This window comes from Pocillopora damicornis, chromosome 14, assembly GCF_964200805.1.
Source record: "Pocillopora damicornis chromosome 14, jaPocDami1.2, whole genome shotgun sequence".
Classification (NCBI taxonomy): Eukaryota; Metazoa; Cnidaria; class Anthozoa; order Scleractinia; family Pocilloporidae; genus Pocillopora; species Pocillopora damicornis.
This window is the reverse complement of record NC_142683.1, coordinates 8,719,774-8,732,668: the sequence shown is the minus strand read 5'-3', so window position 1 is coordinate 8,732,668 and position 12,895 is coordinate 8,719,774. Positions and strand designations below refer to the sequence as shown.

At 43.4% G+C, this 12,895-nt stretch overlaps 2 protein-coding genes across 2 annotated transcripts in view; one reads left to right on the top strand and one right to left on the bottom strand.

Annotated features, from left to right (window-relative positions):
- The window catches only part of LOC113675738 (alsin), a 28,717-nt gene extending 24,268 nt beyond the window's left edge, over nt 1-4,449 (top strand). Inside the window, exons 25-32 of the mRNA XM_027192329.2 lie at nt 569-726; nt 873-1,133; nt 1,384-1,432; nt 1,745-1,809; nt 2,367-2,430; nt 2,520-2,608; nt 2,937-3,033; nt 3,707-4,449. Of these exons, the coding sequence (XP_027048130.2) occupies nt 569-726; nt 873-1,133; nt 1,384-1,432; nt 1,745-1,809; nt 2,367-2,430; nt 2,520-2,608; nt 2,937-3,033; nt 3,707-3,742 (819 nt within the window). The 3' untranslated portion in view covers nt 3,743-4,449. The remainder of the gene's footprint in view (nt 1-568; nt 727-872; nt 1,134-1,383; nt 1,433-1,744; nt 1,810-2,366; nt 2,431-2,519; nt 2,609-2,936; nt 3,034-3,706) is intronic.
- Nucleotides 4,450-5,469: 1,020 nt separating this feature from the next.
- LOC113675737 (thioredoxin domain-containing protein 3 homolog) overlaps nt 5,470-12,895 on the bottom strand; it is a 34,463-nt gene continuing 27,037 nt past the window's right edge. Inside the window, exon 25 of the mRNA XM_089193024.1 lies at nt 5,470-5,608. The gene's annotated coding sequence lies outside the window, so the exon portion shown is untranslated. The remainder of the gene's footprint in view (nt 5,609-12,895) is intronic.

Here is a 12,895-nt window from a genome sequence, read left to right as displayed (position 1 = left end):
CCTCTCCAATTCTCTAAATGATCAACTAAATAAAATTAAGAGATGAAAAAGAGTCGTACAATAATAACAATAGTAAAAATAATATGGATGGTAATTTGATGATAAGGATAATGGTAATGATGATAACACGTATAAGTGTATTGACGAACTTACGCCCCCTATATAAGGATGACTAAGTACAGAGTTCCTCGAAATGGTCGTAATTCCCAATAGCTTTGGTGTCAAGCATTAAATCTGTTAGCAAATTGCTATCTTGAATGCAGCACTTGCTCATTAAATTTCACAGTTTGAATTTTGACACAGCAAAATAATCTAAATGTGTAAAAGAAGATCACTTTAGGTAATACACTCTTAACATTCTATGTTTAGGTTATTATAATCGAATTTGTCTGTTTTTGTTAGTGACCCCCGTAACCGTTGTTGCACTGCAAGAGATGAAATAATGAACATAAACTTTTACTACTGGTTCTCTCTATCACTAATTTGAGTAAAAAAATATTAGTCACAATGTCATTTAATCAGTAATTAAACAAGTTCAGACGGGTTAAATTACTTTGTGTTTTTGCAGGCGATGAACACTAAGCAGCATCCAGTAGGACAACTTGTAAATGGACTAATTGATGTGTTTCGAGCAAGCTACATTGGTATGGGTACTCATAGAAGACTGTTACCTCACGCTGTGGCAGAAGTGAAATCTTTTGTCATCAGGGTATACAACATTATATGGTAAGATAACATTTGACTGACAGGATTTTACTCCTGCCTAAACAATACATGATGCAAAATGTCTTTTTCTATATTTTTCATATACTTTTCTTATTTTTCTAGTCTTTTTCTTCTTCTTTATTTTTTCTTTGTTTTCTTTTTTTCAGTCTTCTATTTCCCGAACTTCCCAATGAAGAATATGTGCACCTAGATACTGCCACACTGTCGGGTGTATCCAATCACGGTACAGAAGAGGCTGCCACAAGCAGCGTTCTGCTACACCCCCTGCTCTTCCCCAGGCTCTATCCCCCACTGTTCACCTTGTACGCCTTGGATAATGAACGAGCAGACAGTGCATACTGGGAACAAATCCAGCTGCTAAACAAGCGCTCAGACTGGGCACTAATGACTTATGTAGGCATGAAAAGGTGAGATTCCCCACAAACATGATAACTCTGTTAAATAAGTTGATAGCTGTTTTACAAAATGGATGATTCTGATTGTGGTTATGTTTTGTTACTCCTTAGTTATTACAAAATTACACAATTAGAACAAATGGTTCCGTTATACTAATTTGTGATTTAAGTTAATAGCTGTTCGTTGTAGCTGTGAGCAGGTCTGTTGTAAATAATGCCGTGATGCCGCCGTGATCGTAATAAATATCGTTACATTCTTCAGGCAGTTTTGGCTTACTAAAGAACAAGATGTGGGAAGTCGTTCAGACGAGGTAAAGTTACAATGACACAGTTTGCCTCGGTGTGAATGTGAAAACAGAAGTATACGCTCGCTCTGGAAAACTCGTTGAATGCTGCAAATTAGGTATCACTGAGGGCCAAAACATTAACTTTGCGTTCTGCTATTCGCTTGCTTTAGTTTTTCCATAATGTTCTGTTTGTTCACTAAAATATCCCTTGTTCTTTAGGCTGTTGGAGAGCTACAAGGATCCTGTGTAGTCCAAGTCATAATTAAGACAAAGTTGTTACCTTTATCTTAATATAGAAGGATTTCATGTAACCTTAACTATTTGTGACAATTTTAGGTTAAACTGGAAAGGAGAGAAGCAGAGCATTACGTCAGTGCTGTGGAGTCCCTTCGGCAGATTAGGTACTTTCCATTTTGTTTTTTGTTATAAATGTCTTGTTTAATGTAAGATGATGAGAAGACTTGTCTACCCAGCTAAGCCGGACTTCTTGTTTGGACGACATGAAACATACCCTTAAGCTATCTCTATTATTAAATTTTGTTTGATAGAAAGCTAAAAGTATGCTATCAATAAGTTTGAGACTAAATGGTGGATTTTCTTTATTGCGTCTGATCTTAGTTTTCCTAAACGACCTCTTAAAGCGAGTCCTATATTTAGACCGGAGGGAGAAGTTTCTTGTGAATTAACTATGACGAAACCTTCGTGAATTTTTTATTAAAATTCAAGCCTTCGTCTTGAGTTTGTTGTTTTGTTGAATTGATGGTTTCTTCAGTTTCATGCCCCGCTGTTTTTATAAGTGGACTTAATTGTTATAGTTGAAGCGGAGTTATGGCGATATTTTACCGGTAATTCTAAATTTGAGTTTAACATTCGAACTACTTGCAACCAAGCGTGTTGTTGTAATGCCTTCTTATCATTGGGACCCTTCTCTAACCATTCACGTATTTTTTCATTACAGCACAAAATTTAGCCCGATGGAGAAGCTTGGAGTGTTAAAGTCAACGTTTGAGCAGATTAATCAGGTAAGTTGAACTTCTGTCGAGATCGACGATCATGTTAATGATTGAACAGTACAACATAACTGGTAACTTTGTGTTTGTCTCTTGGGAAGGAGGTTAACTCATTTTGGCAGGGAGAGAAGAAACTGGTCTCTTTAGATGACTTGTTTCCAGTGTTTCAGTTCGTGGTCATCCGAGCAAGGTACATTGTTTCAGTTCTAGTTGATTGATTGAACGGAATTGTTTGCTCACATTATTTTACCTTTATGTCTGTATGATTTTGTGGTCGTTGTAGTGAGTTTTTATTCGTCAATAACCATCTTTCGATGATGTTTAAAGTAGCTAAGAAAATAAAGTTGAGATTATGAAGTAGAAATGACCACTATGTTAATAACGCATTTAAAAACTGTGCACATTACGAGCCTCGGGAGATACACCTGATGACTCACTCTGGCTTTTGTAAGGCATTTATAACTTTCCTATCTTTAAGCCCAAAGTAGATCTGATTGCCCTTGTTGTTTATTACATAGAATACCCCATCTTGGTTCAGAAATTCAGTTTATCGATGATATGGTAGACAGTCATGTCCATGTTGGCGAGCAGGGACACATGTTTACCACGCTTAAGGTACAGTTCACGCCTGACCAGCACAACATTTCGCTACAAAATTGGACCCCCCAAAAAATTATCTTTTCCCCGATTTTATGTAGTAGTTGTTTGATGTGTTTGTGCAGTTAAACTGGTGTAAAAAATACTCTAGTCCATCATGGTACCACGACAGTAAGAACTTCTCCTGTGAAAAAAGATCAGTAAATTACAACGTCTCGACTGTCCTTCGAATATTAACACGTATACTACGAATGAATATAATGAGAAAAAGTGCAAAAATGTTTAAAATCAATAGAGAAATCTTGAAAACAACAGATTATGCTAGAAACATACATACTTCTGATTGTACAAAGAAAGTAAATTTTCTCTCGTATCAAAAAATACCCGTATACACTACCTAAAAAACATTATTTAGCCAGAAGATATGTAAGGCCTCTATTTGAGGATTGATAATACGCCAAAAGAGTCAAGAGCGACCAAGAGAACGGAACTGGAGAACTCCTGAAATCCTGGCCCCAGGTCCCAGAAAATTCCAAACATCTCACTTCGTCAAAGTCAAACAAGTTTGCTATGTTTTCCAACGTTACTGGGATCTCTTCTGAACTACAAATGCTGGTTTGCATGTGGTTATTTTTGTCGCCTATTGATGTTAAGTTCATAGTTACTAATTTTTATTCTTTTCGCTTCACAGGCTGCTATTTTCCAGATACAAAATGAGAAAGGCTGATGATTCATTGCTGTGATAAAGTCATAAATCAAAAATTTATTCAACTTGCTATCGTCATAGCCGTTAGAAATGGAAAAGAGGCATTGTTTGATGACACCTAAAAAGCGCAGCAAATATTTCCATCAACACCTTAACACGTTTTCTGTTCTTTTCTATTTTATGTGTCGTCTTCCATTTCAACCCACTCATAGGTATTGTCCACGAAACTTGTTCATTTTATCATTTCTTTGCTAATTTAGCTAGGTAACATTTCCTTTTTCTTTTGCATCATTACTTTGAATGAAGCTGTAAATGGTGGGGCATAGACTTGACGTTAAGATGAGAGCATTACATCATACGGTTATTGAGGACACAAAGAATGGCGGAAAGCCTCTCTCGATTTCTCTCCGGGTTGGTCGACGACGTTTTCCTCATTATTGATGGCCAGTTGTTACAAAATCGGACTACCCCACTATCTCAATTTTTCAAATTACTTAAAGATATTCTCATCAACTGCGTGGTCAGGGCTTTCGCACATTTGAGGAAAAGCGTTCAGAGGAATTCGGGTTCTTGTTTCGTATTAGAATACGTTCCCAGTTTTATAATTTAGGATCCAATTCACTTATTTAAGTCATAGATAAAGTTATACCTGTAGTTTTAACTCGTGTAATTACGCATTTAGAGTCAAACTTGTAAAGTCAAGAATTCAATAAAAAAAGATTCTTGAACACTAAGACTAAGAACACTACAAACAATAAGGAATCAATCGCAGCCCTGTTGCCAGAGAAAGCAGACTTACAAAAGTTTCCAGACCCGCCCTACGCACCACGTTTCTAACCATCTTATTTTAACTCTCCTTCTATCAGTTTTCACTGTTTCCTGGAAGGATCCAACTGGTAATAGTTATCCAACTGATCAAAATGCCAAACTAAAGAAACTGGCCTGACTGATGGTAGACATGGTCTAGTCTAATTTGATAAAATGGTCCAACGGGTTAAAATTGTTCTAACTAATTAAAATGGTCCAAAGCATCATATTGGTCCACCTTGTTTGTGGCCATAGAATCAGTCAGCGCATTGAGAGGATTCTGAAGACAGTTTCGAATTGAAGGTGTTCAAGGTTTTTATCCTCAAAGTTTATGGAAAAGGAAAAACCTGAATTCTTGAGTTTGATGCGAGAAAATCGTCAGACAAAGGTCATCATAACCCTCTCGTGTGATAAGGAGATAATGAAGACGGATCGTTCCAGATTCCAAGAAGCTCATTTCTCCACTGGTGTGTTTAAAAATCCTGAAGCAACTAATGAAGATGTCTTCAACATCTTTGAGAAGGAAATTCAGGAACTGCTTCAAAACTTCAAAAACAATGAGAGTAACTGAAGAGTTCAAAGGGTAATCTCCCTCGATATTCATCATGTAGAGTCCCAACTGTTTGGGGAATCATCTTATGTTTGACTCTGTTGAGATCGCAAAGAAGAACGTCAAGAATGAAGATGAAGAATACTTTCGATGGTGCATTCTCAGACACCTCAACCCCTTTCAGTCAAACCCTCTGAGAATCTGACTTGAAAGATGAGGTGGATCAGTTGGATTTCTCTGGGATTGAATTTCCAATATTCTTGGTTATTCTGATGGTGTGATTTCCCCACGGAGATTAAATTCCGATGAACATGAGAACACTGTGAACCTCCTCCTCACCTCCAACAATGACGGGAAGAAGCATTAATGTCTTATCAAACACATGACCAAACTTCTTTCATCTCAAATTTCAGGTCAAAATGGTCGAGTTCGCTTTTGCATGAGATGTCTGAATTCCTTCGGAAGCGTTGAGGCAAGGTCCGAACACATCGAAATCTGCCAAGGACATGAGCCAGTCACGGTCCTCAAGCCTAATGATGAAAACGTGAAATTAAAAAACATGAACCACAAGATGCCAGTTCTATTTGTCTGTTATGCTGATTTCGAATTTTCCACAGAGGGGATTGAAACTTGAGAAAAAAAAAACCAGAAAAGAGTTTTACAAATGAATATGAGAAACACGGGCCTTCAGGATATCGCCTCTTCTTTGCAAGCGAGAGAGCGAAAAAGAAGTTTGATAGGAAGCCAATCGTGAGACACAAAAGGACTGAAGATTAAGATCTTGCAAAATAATTCGTCATTCATCTTGGGAAAGGTGTAAGAAATATCTACCATATCCATCAGGATTGTCACGACAGGTGAAGATACCACGAATTTCGAGAACGCCAAAACATGTCACTTGTGAGAAAGAATTCTTTGATGAAGACGATGAAAATCCAATAATCAGAGACCACTGTCATTTCTCGGGAAGGTTCCGAGGTGCTGCAATCTGAAATTCAAGAAGCCAAAGACGATTCCTGTTATCTTTCACAACCTCTCCGAAGAATCAGATTGAAAGAGAAAGTTAACATACAAAAGCTCCAATACATTGTTGATATTTCAAAAGCTTTGATTGGTGAAGGTGAGGAATAGGAAGGGGAAATAACAAGACTGAGCTTTATCTTGGAAGACTCAACGAAAAGGGTGAACACTTTGTCACTTTCACCCAAAAAGGAGGAAAAAGACGATATTTTGCTGATTGCCCATTACTTTAAGGAGTCATCAAAAAAGGTGAGACACAATATCAAAAAAAAAACAACAACAACAACAACAACGATCGACAGTGACAGAAAATGTACATCCAAGATTACTGGCTCATTTTTGCAAACAGAATGATATTGAAACTCCAATGTTGAATTAGTACATCGAAAATCATGAAGCGAGAGTCTGATGGAGTCTACAATTCACGAGAGATCAAGCATGAGAAGAGTTTTTGGCTCTCATTAATGGAAGGAGGAATGTAAAAAAAAGAAGCTGGTCCCGAATTGTTTATCAAACTCAAGAGAGAGATGAAAAATGTTCAAATGGAAAAAATGAAACAACCCAGATTCGGTTGAAAAGGTAAAGAAAACAAAAGGGTAGAGTTTTTTCAATATCAGGGGATCAGTTGTGAATCACATCATGTGGGATCTTGAGAATCAAGAACTGATCACAATGTGTGAATATCTTGAGAAATTTTATGGTCTCATGATATATAGGAAAGACTCAAGGAAGGCTTGATGATCTTTTCGAGGGGTGTATTAACGAGATCAAGAATGCAATCGGGGTTTACCTCAAGATCCTTGAAAAACCCATGAAAAAGCAATTCGAAATCGATCTTGAAGGAAATGAAAGAGTTAAAAAAAAAAGCAACAAGAAGACATATTGTGCATCCCAAAAACCGAGGAGAAATAAATTCCTCTCAAGAAAAAAAATTTGGGAAAGATTGAGTAAGATTGGAAAAGATGGGAAAGTGAAGTCGATTGATGTGAAGTTTGACTTCAGATTCATGCAGTCGTCTCTCGCCAAGCTTGCTTCAAATCTCCACAAAAATGATTTTCTATGCCTCAAGAGATATATTAACTACACAGATATGATGACGATGGGGGTTTTCCCATATGATTGCTTTGATTCAGTTGAGAAGATGAAAGACACGAAGTTGCCACCAAAGGAAGAGTTATTTTTCAAGGCTTTGTAATTAACACATCTAAGATGCTGAATATGAACACGCTCACTTTTTGGCAAAAGTTTGGGTGCAAAATAGTGGCAGATTATCACAATCTTTATCTCAAGACACGTTCTTATCCTCGCAGATGTTTTCCAAAACTTCAGAAAGGTTGGCATGAACAAATACAAGCTTGATCTTGCGTGATATTTCACATCACCTGGCCTGGCTTGGGATGCAGCCCTCAAGAAGACGGGTATCACTCTCGACCTTTTGAGAGATCCAGACATGCTCTTGAAGTTTGAAAAAGGAATCAAACCTGTTTTACCTCTTCTGGCACTAATCAACATTGTAACAAAATTCTCAAACGTGATTTGTTGTCACAACCCCGATTTGAGCACTTATAGGACAGTCTACGCGTCATGCTTGCTATTGGACAGTGTAATAGGACAATTAAAGGACAGCTAACGTCATGCCTGTATTAGTGGACAGAACGCGTCATGGGCGCGCGCTGTTGTCTCGCATTTCGCCGAGCTAACCATTGTTTTTTTTTCAAGAAAAAACGCATAACCGATGTCTAATTTCTTTCTCAAATGTTGTCATAGTTTTGATTAATTAGTAACAGGACTTAGTGTCGCCCAATTCTGTCTGTAATCATACTCGTGCTTAACAAATCGGACTCCCGCTTCACTCAATCTGTATGATTACACACCTTGTTACACCCATTTTGAAATCACTGGTGGTCCCTGTAATCTGATTGGCTCTAATTGGTGCAATTTATTCACGAATTGCACCATTAGTTGCTTTAAATCGCATCTTTTCCCCAGCCAATGAGAAGGCTACACTAAAAACAAAAAAAAAATCAGATTTCAAGGCTTGTTTAAAGTTGGCGTCCTTCTGTCTCGGGAGACAATGGAGTTGCGCCCATGGTCAGTCTGTGGTGGAGCTGCAGCGCCGGCTGTGGCTGTAGAGACCGATCCTCGAGCGGCAGATCCTGCTGCAGTTGCTGCATGCAAAGACGTTGTCGTCCGAGGGGGATGGGTTGGCCTCTGCTCTCTGGCGCCTGCGAGCTCTCTTGTCTTCCCACTGCTCCTCTCTTTTCTGCTCTGCTGTCTTGATGGCTGACATGGTGGTGGATCGCCAGCCGCTGCGGTCCGCTGCCAGTGCTTCGAAGCCTGCTGGTGCAATGCCACCCGCCTTCAGGTCCCGCTTGAGCACATCCTTGTAGCGGAGCGAAGGTCGTCCAGTGGGTCTGGACCCAGTGGCAAGCTCACCGTACAGAATGTCTTTCGGTAGCCTGCCATCTTGCATGCGGGTGACATGACCGAGCCATCGCAGGTGTCTCTTGGTTAGCAGGGCGTACATGCTCACAGTTCCTGCCCTTGCTAGGACTTCGGTGTTTGGGATGCGATCCTGCCAGGTGATGCCGAGGATTCTCCTGAGGCAACGCAGGTGGAAAGCATTGAGCCTGCGTTCTTGCCAGGTGTAGGGAGTCCAACTCTCGCTGCCGTACAGCAGTGTGCTCAGCACACACGCCTGGTACACTTGCGTCTTGGTCTTGATGGTGAGCATAGTGTTCTCCCACACTCTCTTAGTCAGGCGGGCCATAGCTGTTGAGGCCTTGCCGATCCTCGTGTTCAGTTCGGTGTCCAGGCTGAGGTTGCTGGAGATGGTGGACCCAAGATAGGTAAAGTCCTTCACCACATCAAGGGTACAGTCACCTATGGAGATGCTGGGAGCAGTGCTGACGTCTTGGCCCAGGATGTTGGTCTTTTTTATGCTGATTGTAAGGCCAAACTGTGAACAGGCATGGGCAAAGCAGTTGATGAGCTCCTGGAGGGCAGTTTCGGTGTGAGCTGTGATGGTGGCATCATCAGCGAAGAGCATCTCCCGGATGAGGACTTTGCGCACCTTTGTCTTGGCTCGGAGGCGTGCCAGGTTGAACAGGCTACCGTCGCTCCTGGTGTGCAGGTAGATGCCCTCTTCGGATTGGCTGAAGGCGTAGCACAGCAGCAGGGAGAACAGGATGCCAAAAAGTGTCAGTGCGAGGACACACCCTTGTTTGACGCCGCTCTTGATGGGGAAGGGGTCCGAGGAGGAGCCATCGTACTGGACAGTACCTTTCATTTCCTTGTGGAAGGAGGTGATCATCCTCAGGAGCTTGGGGGTCATCCAATCCTGTGCAGGAGTGTGAACAAACCTGACCTGCTGACCAGGTCGAACGCTTTGGTCAGGTCTATGAAAGCGATGTACAGGGGGCGTCTCTGCTCACAGCATTTCTCTTGTAACTGCCTCAGGGAGATCATGTCGATCGTAGACCTTTCGGCTCGAAATCCGCACTGTGATTCTGGGTACACACGCTCTGCCAGTGACTGCAGTCTGTTCAACACGACGCGGGCAAAGGTCTTGCCGACGATGCTGAGGAGGGATATTCCGCGATAGTTATTGCAATCGCTGCGATCACCTTTGTTTTTGTAGAGCGTGATGATGTTGGCGTCACGCATGTCCTGAGGCACTCTTCCTTCCTCCCAGCATTGTAGCAGAAGTTCGTGGAGATGTTCGAGAAGACTGGTCTCTTTGCCTGCTTTTATGACCTCTGGCGGAATGCCATCGTTGCCTGGGGCTTTGCCGCTGGCTAGGGAGTCTATGGCCTTACTGAGTTCCTCGATAGTGGGTGGGTCATCAAGCTCTTCCATGACTGGCAGGGGGCTCGTGTTCTCCACTGCTGTGTCAGTCACGACGGTCTCCCTGGAGTACAGCTCCTGGTAATGTTCCGCCCATCTTGCCATTTGCTTTGCACGGTCTGTGATGATTTCGCCAGTGGATGACTTGAGAGGGGCAGTCTTGATTGCGCATGGGCCGAAGGCTTTCTTCGTACCCTCATACATGGCTCGAATGTTGCCGCAGTCAGCCGATGTCTGGATGCTTTGACATAGGTTCTGCCAGTAGTTGTTGGCGCACTGTCTAGCAATCTTTTGGGCTTCACTTCTGGCTCGTCTGAGGGCAGTCAGAGTCTTTTCACAGGGGTCTTTCTTGTAGTTCAGTAGAGCAGTTCTCTTGGATGAGATGGCTGGCTCAAGTTCCTCGATTCCGGCTTCGAACCAGTCAGGGTTTTTGCGCTCTCTCTTTCCAAAAGTGTCCACTGCAGATTTGTATGTAGTGTCACGAATGTGGTTCCAATTATCCTCAGCGCAGCTAGTTGGACAGTCGCTGAGGGCCTCTTGGATGGTGTCTGCGAAACGTTCGCGTAGTTCAGGCACAGAGGTCATGGCTGTATTGATGCGGGGACTTCCTTTGTGCTTTGAGTGGTGGATTCGCTTGGGTTGGAGACGCACTTTGCTGGCGACCATAGAGTGGTCGGTGTCGCAGTCAGCGCTGTGGTAGCTACGGATGGACAGGACACTGTTCAGCAGGGGTCTGCGGGTGATCACGAGATCCAGCTGGTGCCAGTGACGGGATCTGGGGTGCCGCCAAGACACTCTGTGGTGAGGTTTCGTGGTGAAGAACGTGTTTGTGATGCAGAGGTCATGGAAGGAGCATAGCTCGAGGAGACGCTGCCCGTTCTCGTTGAGTTTGCCTACGCCAAAGTGGCCGATGCATCGAGGCCAGGAGGTGAAGTCTGAACCAATCCAGGCGTTGAAATCGCCAAGCAGGTACAGGTGTTCTGAGGGGGGTATTTCCTCGATGGCGGTCTCAAGCTGGCTGTAGAACTCGTCCTTAGCCTCTGCTGTAGAGCAAAGCGTGGGGGCATAGGTGCTCATGATGTTCACAGGGCCTGAGGTTGTTGTGAGGCGAAGGGAAAGGATGCGGGCTGTGCCTTCTGAGGGTGGTTCGACTGAGGGCAGTAGGGAGTTCCTAATCGCAAAGCCTACACCATGCACACGATGCTCCTCTGGAGCTTTCCCCTGCCAGAAGAAAGTATAGTCCTCCTCTTTCAGGCTGCCATTGGATGGGAGTCTAGTTTCCCGCAGTGCTGCTATGTCAATGTTGAGCCTCTTGAGCTCTCGGCTGATGACTGCTGTCTTCCTTGCGTCATCGATCTGCTGGAGATCGTCGGAGAGGCCAGGGCACATGGTCCTGACATTCCAAGTTGCCAGTCTCAGAGCTGGCGGCTTTGATGTCTTTCTTCTTCTTTTGTCTGGTGCGGGATTTACAGTCCGCTCTTCGGTGTTGTCCTTAGCTCCAAGCACCCATTGAAGCAGTCAGACTGTGACAGGTCAGCACCTTACTGGCTGGGGGCTGCCCAGCTTGAGGCGGGCGATAGCTGACCAGTGGGACGCGAAGATCCCTCCCACCGTCGGAGACAGCCCCTGGCGTCCGAGCTCACGCCAATACGCTCTGGGCTTATAACCGGTATCTGCTGTCTCCCGTGTTGTTTCTGTCGCTGGAACAGCGGCACTGGAGTGACCTCTCCAGGGTGCAAGCCTGGGCGGAGTGTGTGGAGATCCTGGGTTGCCCAGTCGACAGGACCCCCCTCTCGGCCTCGCCGGTGTAGTCCAAAGGAATGCAGAGCAGTACGTTTGGCACCAGGTTGGCTGCAGGAGCTGCCGGAGTCAGTGAGCACTGCACGCTGGTCCGCCTTCGGGGCTCCACTCCTGATTTGAAGGGTTTACTCCCCTACACATGGCCGTTGGATCTTCAGATCTCTTCCGCCCTCTAGCCGTTGGCTGCCTGGAGCAGCTCCTCCGCCTAGTAGTGATGCAGTGTAAACATCACCCCCTCACGTGGTTTAGCCCGCCAGCTGAGGCGGTGTGCCGGGGTGTGGTGCTTGGAGCCAGCACGTGAGAGATTTAGGAGATGGATGAGGACCAGTGTGCCCGTCCACCCTACCAAGTAGGATGCAGCTGCCAGACGACAAAGGTACTACCTCTATCCAGAGCCCCCTACACCCCAAAAAAGTGGGGTGTAGGGGGGTTTAAGTTTAAAGTAACCTATCAAATTTCAGGCAAATGAAAAACAAAGAGTATCATGTGGCAAATTTTGCAACTTTTGTTTCCAAAACTCATTTTTTTCCCTCCATAACATGGATGAATTTAATTTCAAACCGGCTTGGTACCGCATCAATAAAATAATTCAACTGACCAAGCCTGTATTTGGGCGATTTAAAAATGGATGTAATAGAAAGGTAATTGAACCTCGTGTCGTGCAATTTTGGGCTGAAATCATACGCGTGATTTCAAATCGAACTCACGCTCCGCGCTCGTTCGATTTTGAAATCACGCGTATGATTTCAGCCCAAATTGCACTCCATTCAGTTCCATTACCATTATTAATTGGACTCCACTTGGTCCTATACCATTATAAATCACGCGCGTCATTTGATCTGTTCACGGTACATTTTGAGGTGGCGAGAAGCAAGGGTGTTTAAGGAGGCTCCATAGGGTTTTTAGATCGCGCGTGATTTGGGTCCGAACAAAGCGCGAGCTTTAAGACTGTCGACATGCAAAACAAACATGGCGGCTCGATACGATCGCACGATTGTTATCTGAAAAGGTGTTATAAAAAAATTTAACTCGATACAATATTTATGTGATAAAATAGGGATCTTTCGGGCAAGATTTATCGCGATTCTTTCAGTGGAATTTCTTATTATTTGGTGAACCGTCAAACATATTTGTGCCCTTCCTAGTGCCTG